The sequence below is a fragment of the Neophocaena asiaeorientalis genome, unplaced genomic scaffold (genome assembly GCF_003031525.2).
Source record: "Neophocaena asiaeorientalis asiaeorientalis breed wild unplaced genomic scaffold, Neophocaena_asiaeorientalis_V1.1 scaffold318, whole genome shotgun sequence".
NCBI classification, from domain to species: domain Eukaryota; kingdom Metazoa; phylum Chordata; class Mammalia; order Artiodactyla; family Phocoenidae; genus Neophocaena; species Neophocaena asiaeorientalis.
The window spans coordinates 304402-311889 of NW_020173761.1; the positions used below are offsets into that span (position 1 = coordinate 304402).

The following is a 7488-nucleotide window of genomic DNA, read 5'->3' on the forward strand; positions in this document are numbered from 1 at the left end:
CCGCGATCTGGCTGTACTGAGGGCGCTAGGTTTCCGGATACAAACTGTCACCCTGCAGGAATGGGAGTCCTGTGAGGGGTGTGGGGAGAGGGATGGAGAGAAATCCTGTAGCTGCAGGCCACAACTGAGAGCGGAAAGAGGATGTTGGCTTTTCCTTGAGGAAACACCGGAGCAGGGTCTGGGGGAGGGGAGGAGAAGGAGTAACCTCAACGCAATGAGAGCTGCGTACTAGCTCACAGAGTTGAAGTATGGAGACTGGTCTTGAATGTAACAAGAGGTAGGTCTGTGATCACTAATTGTGTTTTATTATGGGGGCAAAATCGGTGCCGAAAGCCTGGAAGGCCAGGCTTTTCCCCTCTTCTTAGTATTATTTTGTCACATCATGTTGCCTTTCTGGGCCTCAGTTTCCCATCTGTAAAGAGTGGAATTGCCTGGAATGATGTTCCCCAGCATTTATTCCTTCATTCACCTATCAAAAACAATGAGGAGGTACTGTTGCTTGCTGAAGAGACAAAAATGAAAACGACAGCCCCTGCCTTCAAGTGCCCAGCAGCGTGGTAATGACTCAGTGGAAACCAGTGGAAGTCTGCGAAAAGAGGGAACACCTAACAATCTTGTAGGGTGATGGTCAGAGGTTTGAAAGGACTTGAACTTTGAAGGACGAATAAGAATCTGCCAAGAGAGAGGATAATTTGGAGTAAGGAGTGCTTTCTAGGCAGAGAGAAAAACAAGCTTCCAGGGATGTGAGAGCAGTTGTTCTGGGAATAGTAGTTCTGAATGATTAAAGTTTGGGGATTCGGGGGTAGATCAGGCTGGAGGAGTAGGCACAGATGAAAACCCTCATAGGTACTAAGGAATTTAGATCCTTTCTTGCAGGCAATTGTGATTGATTTTGTGTTTCAGGAAAAGAAAAAAAATTCATTTTTGAGGATTTTTGAAGAAAGGAGTAAGGCTGGCAGCAATTCTAAAAATTAAAAGATGATAATTACATAAACTAGCCCAGAAGGGAGGGTGAGAAAGAGGTGTCTGGAGATATTCAAGAGGCTGATTTATCTGGACTTGGTATCATGTGACAGCGATGCTGCTCTAAGGAACACAGGGAAAACAACTGTGGGGGAAGAATAATGCATTTTGGTGTGGGGTTGTGTTCACTTTGAAATGTGAGAGGAACGTGCAGGTTGAGGTGTTCAGAAGATGGTTGGAAAGTTAGGTCTGAAGCTGGTTAAATTAGTTTGTGAAAGAGATACAGATTTGAGAAGTCAATTCAACAAATACTGTTAAGCACTTTCTCTGCACCAGACTCCATCCTAAGCACTGGGGTCCTGCTCTCACAGACCTTACCTTATGGGTTAAGCAGGTGAAGATGGTCATCCAAAAGTTGACGTTTAAGTGGTCATTGAACCTGATGCCCAAGTGTGGTTGCTTCATTTTTTTTACTGATGTCTATCCCAGAACCCTTTGCTGCCCATGACTGCTATAGATTCATTTTCACAGGACCTGTTGTTCAAATCAACCTATGTTTTATAGTGTTTCTATTTAAAACTAAAGGGCAGGACTTCCCTGGTGGTGCAGTGGTTAAGAATCCACCTGCCAATGGAGGGGACATGGGTTCAAGCCCTGGTCCGAGAAGATCCCACATGCCGCGGAGCTACTAAGCCCGCGTGCCACAACTACCGAGCCCGCACGCCTAGAGCCCGTGCTCTGCAAGAGAATCCACCACAATGAGAAGCCCATGCACCGCAATGAAGAGTAGCCCCCACTCGCCGCAACTAGAGAAAGCCCACACAGCAACAAAGACACAACGCAGCCAAAAATTATTAAAAAAAAAAAAAAAAACCACACAAAAACTAAAGGGCAATTTTCCATACCATTTCATTTAGCCAAATTTCAAGTGGAGTTCTGGTTTTAATTGGATTCGTTGAGCCCTAATATCAAAATATGTACACTTCTCTACAGAACCTTAAGAATAAGTAAATTGTGTCACATGGATCTTGTTTGATGAGCCAGTAGTTAACATTTATTTTTTCTTACATACATACTATGTAACTAAACATTTGAATACCACTTATTAAAAATGGAAACTATGCTATTTGAAGTATGTACACATTCTCATTCAAATACACACACACACACCGCTTAATATTTCCCTAAGCCATTTGCTGAAAGTTTGGCAGCAGGGTATTTTTATGGTTGCTTTCTTTTTATTTTCATTGTCTGTTCGGTTTGTCTTAGTAACTCCTCTAAAAGACACAGGACATTGTGATGGAAAGTGAATCCAAAGTCAGGAAATCTGTGCAAATCACTTCTCTAAGCCCATCTTCCTCACATTTAACTTCCACATTTAACTTCCTAGTTAAATGTGGGGATTGGGTAAGGAGTTCTCTTCTAGATTCTTTTGATTCTTGGTGCTTTTCCCTTATGTGTGAAAAAGAGAAAAGTTCTCCTTGTTGCTCCCTCAACCTCATTTTTACATGAATTCCCAGTTAGTACCCTGCCCCCTAAGCACACTCACCATCTTACCTACCTTGATTTTAACACTGCAATTAGTAATTGAGGGTTTCACCTAATGAGCTGCAGTCTTTCATGTGTACATTTCTAATTGGTGGTTTGGTTAATAGCAATGTTTTAGATGTTCTCACTTGAAATTGACATGGTTGTAACATGCAAGGCAAGACTCACCAGTCTGCTTCCATAGGATAATAAAGTATTTTAGTTCTGACTTTCCCAAGATTGTGATTATGTGCCCGCTTTAAGAAAGCACCATGCGTGGAGATCTAAATTTTTCAAGTTATTACATTAGAGATATTCGTTCATCTGACTAAACATCTCTACCAAATACAGAAGAGTCTCTTATATAACCTTTGAATATTGAAATATGATTTTTTTCCCCACAGCTCTTCAAGAATTCTCTATTGCTCGAAGTTTACTGTAGTTGTTGGAGAATTTTTTTCTTTTTATTGGTTTATTAGTTGTTTTGTTCTGCATTTTGTAGTTTCTGCTGCTGTTTTTAATGCTTTGACATTATTGACTATCAATCTAGAGATTGTGCCTTGTATGAACTGCTGGATGAAATTTTGGGACAATAGAGATCTTGATTCATTCACAAACTACTCATTCAGCAGATGATCTGAGAGCCAACTACATTAAAAACAAGACTAAGGGGACTTCCCTGGTGGTCCAGTGGCTGGGGCTCCGTGCTCCCAATGCAGGGGGCCTGGGTTCAATCCCTGGTCAGGGAACTAGATCCCACATGCATGCCGCAACTAAGAGTTCGCATGCCACAGCTAAGGATCCCTCACGCTGCAGTGAAGATCCCTCATGCTGCAACTAAGACCCGGCGCAGCCAAATAAATAAATAAATATTTAAAAAAAAAAAAAAACAAGACTAAGTTCTATTATAAAGGAATGTTATTGATTTACATTAACAAATATCTGTAAGTAATTCAATGATATAAAATTGTATGATAACAACAGTTGTGATCAATACTAAAATATGATATCTATATAGTGAGTTGAATCGTGTTCCTTCCAAATTTCACGTACACCTGGAACCTCAGAATGTGCCCTTATTTGGAAATAAGATATTTGCAGATGATTCCCTCTTCAGGTTTGTTAATTTGCTAGTATGGCTCACAGAACTCAGGAAAGCAGTTCACTTACCATTACCAGTTTATTATAAAGGCTACATCTCAGGAACAGTCAAATGGAAGAGACATAGGGCATAGAGAGGGGGGCATGGAGCTTCCATGCTCTGGCACACCACCCTCCTAGTACCTCGATGTGTTCACGAACCCAGAAGCTCTCCAAATCTCATCATTTAGGGTTTGTTTTTTTTTTAATTGGAAGTTCCATTACATAGACATGAATGATTAAATCATCGGCCATTGCTAATTGACCTCCATCTCTGGGTTCCTCTCCCTTCTCTGGAGGTTGAGGAATGGGACTGAGAGTTCTAACCCTCTAATCACATGCTTGGTTCCTCTGGCAGACATCCCCCATCCTGAAGCATCTAGGGGCCCACCAGGAGTCACTTTTTTTTTTCCAGCCGTGCTAAGTGGCATGTGGTATCTTAGTTCCCCAACCAGGGATCAAACCCATGCCCCCTGCAGTGGAAACGCAGAGCCCTAACCACTGGACCACCAGGGAATTCCCAAGAGTCACCTTATTAGCATAAACTCAGGTGTGGTTGAAAGGGTCTTGTTATGCATAATGAAAGATGCGCCTATTGCTCAGGAAATGCCAAGCGTTTTAGAAGCTCTCTGTCAGAAACTGGGGACAAAGACCAAATATATGTTTCTCATTATATCACAATTCATTTTCCACATAAGAAGCATTATTACTTGCTATTATAAGGTCTTAACCACTTGCATAAATCCAGACCTAGAGGATTAACTCCTAGCTCTGTCTGCAGTGCCCCTTAGTTCCCACTCATTTCCCACCACCTTCCCCACAGATGCCTTATGATCTGGAAACCCCAAAATACACTCAATTCCCCAAACTGGACCTACTCCCTCAGGCATTCATAAATTTACTTCTCTGTCTTAAATGTCCTTTCCTTACCCCCCTCTTCCCTGGTGGGTCTGCAATTTCCCATTTGCTCTTCATTCATCAGCTAAATCCCTTTAGTTGGTGGGTACTGAGATCTTCATTTTGCAGTGGTGAAACTGTGGCGTACAACGGTACTGTGCACCCTCCCTCTCTGGCCCAGGTTACTTGTGGTCTTTTAACATATGCACAACTCCCTTTTCTCCCTTCTTTTGCTCCTGCCACCCCTTTCACCTTGAATCCCCTCCCCTCCTACCCTGACCTATGGAGTCCTGACTATCCTTCCAAGCCCAGGGGAAATGCCACCTCCTCCTTGAGGTTTTCCCAGGTGAGCCCCACAGCGCTTTGCTCTTTGTAAGCCCCTCCAGGCAGTTACTGTGTCTTAATCATCTTTGTATCTCCTATGGAGATTAGCAGCAATATCTAACCTAGAGGGGACTCAAGTCTTTTTTGTTGTAGCAAATGGAATCCAACTAATGTTAGCCCCAACTCACTCCGTTTTCTACTGACTAGCCATTTTTAGGACTTCAGGGTTGCCCTAATATTTTAATACGAAAACCTCTTTGCTTGCTAAGCAAGCTCCGTTTTGGCTGATTTCAGGAGAAAGGGACATATAAGCCCATCACTTATAGGTGTTTTATTGTATTCACCAAAGGAAAATGGGGAGAAGAATGCAACAGTATAACAATGAAGGAAGGAAATGAACTAATTCCTGCCTTGGGGGAAGTATACCACAGCCGTGCACCCTGCTGAAGGAGTGTTTTCCAAAAACAAAACAAACAAACGAAAAATGATTAATTATATGCACTAAAGCCAATAGTGAGCACTTTTAAGAGACTAAATGGAATGTCCCATCACTGGAGTTATCTGCCTACTCTGAATTTGTAAATGCTGCCTCAAGACCTAACTAAGGAAAGAGATTGCTTGAGGGAATGTTTTATGTGAGAATAATTAACTTTTCTGTATGCTATTCTCTTTGAACTTCAAAGAATATGAAATGATCAGGGGGCTATGGAAAATGAATGAATATTCACCAGGGCTTCCAGGGATGAGAAAAGCACAATTTATGTCCTAAGAGTTTACCTTTTTGGAAATTACCCCCTCAAATTCGATAGGATGCTATTCATCATTTAAAGAAATAAGTTGTATATTTTTCAAATTTTGGTCCCAAAGAAAAGCCTGTTGCCATTATGTTCAGTTTATTGTCCAAATTGAACACAGCCTTTTAATAAAATATATGCAGTAAGGTAAGATGAAGAGCAAAATGAAATTTTCCCTATTTCAACAGATAGACTTGAAGTAATGATTAATTTAATTAGGCAAACAGGGCATACCAATTTGAGTGAAAGATTCCCTGAAGCCTTGTAGAATACAACGTAGAGAAAGTATTTCAACCTAGCCCCACATTTACAATTGTGGAGGTTATATAACTACCACATAAATATTGATGAGAATTCTTGCATAAAACCAGGTACAAATGAAATAAAGGAAAGTTATATATAGGATTTATATTATGAGGAAAATGAAGAGCTAGACCCTGCCCCTTCAATGCCCATCACTGCACATCCCAGATTTCACAGAGAAGCGGGGTAAACTTGTGGTCGTTCACTCTCCATGACATAAGCATCTCTGCGTGGTGATGGTTGAATGTCCGCAACTCAGTCAGGCGACCCAGAAGACAGGCAAAATGTTGAGGATTTTCAGGCTGATGAATCTTACACAACTTTTGTAGCACATCAAGCAGTGGTTCCTGAAGCTTCTCTACTGCCTCTCTGTCCTTTATGTATTGTCTGTCTGTTTAGAAGTTTAAAATAAAATGACAAAAAAAGTAATAATTTGGCATAATTACAGTAATGTTAACGTTTTTGAAGTGTAAGTTATAAATGTACACTTAAAATGTACAAATTAAGTATTCAAATTGATGAATTTTTACACACACGTATTTAGACTCATGTAATCACAACTGGATCAAGCTATAAGACCTTTACTGCCCCCCAGAGGCCTCCCTGAATTCTCCTTCCAATCAATGTGTACCAGAAAGACTCCATACTGAATCTATTCCTTTAGCTCTAACCCTTGTGCTCTGTTGCTTGTGCTTAGCCATGCTGGCTCTGTGCCTTTTGTGAAAGAATGTTGCCTAGAGCCTGAAATATACACGAGATCCCATTCTCAAGGTTCTGACCTTTAAAGGTATAACACTTTTCCATTCATATAGAGATAAAAAGTTGCAGAACAGAGAACAACATTTATCTTGTTGGAGGTTTATAGGAACATTGTGACGGCACGTACGTGGACAGCTGCAAGAACAAAGGATTCTAGCATCAAGAAGTTTGCAGCAACCAGCCATACCCTCTCCCCTTTTAGTAGAAAAGAAGCCTGAATTCTAACTCGGGTAAGATGGTTCTTTGGGACACTAGTCCACCATCTTCTTAGTCTGCTGGCTTTCCAAATAAAGTTGCTATTCCTTGTCCCAACACCTCGTCTCTTGATTTATTGGCCCCTCATGCAGGGAGCAGTACGAGGTTGGACTAGGTAATAAACGCACTCAAGGTAAACTCTGTGATGGGCATAAGTATCATTTCTGGTGGGTATATTCTGGAATTGCTGGGTTATAGGGTATAAATATGTGTAACTTTAGTATGTACCGCTGAAAAGTTTTTCTTTTTTAAATTATAATTTCTTATGGTAAAACAAACTAACAACTAGCTTCTGCCTCAGTATCATGTATAAAAGTGGTTTAAGGGCTTCCCTGGTGGCGCAGTGGTTGAGAGTCCGCCTGCCAATGCAGGGGACACGGGTTCGTGCCCCGGTCCGGGAAGATCCCACATGCCGCAGAGCGGCTGGGCCTGTGAGCCATGGCCGCTGAGCCTACGCATCCGGAGCCTGTGCTCCGCAACGGGAGAGGCCACAACAGTGACAGGTCCGCGTACCGCAAAGAAAAAA

General features: G+C 41.6%; 1 protein-coding gene across 9 annotated transcripts in view; it reads right to left on the reverse strand.

The window, feature by feature from the left end:
* Positions 1-5175: 5175 nt before the first annotated feature.
* Positions 5176-7488, reverse strand: part of NR1H4 (nuclear receptor subfamily 1 group H member 4) — a 47809-nt gene continuing 45496 nt past the window's right edge. For 7 of the 9 annotated variants that reach the window (XM_024751331.1, XM_024751328.1, XM_024751327.1 and 4 more), the window contains one exon: positions 5952-6339. In XM_024751331.1, the coding sequence (XP_024607099.1) occupies positions 6101-6339 (239 nt within the window). In that variant the 3' untranslated portion in view covers positions 5952-6100. Of the gene's footprint in view, positions 6340-7488 lie in introns of all 9 variants that reach the window. The other 2 variants (XM_024751324.1, XM_024751323.1) reach the window with 2 other exon arrangements.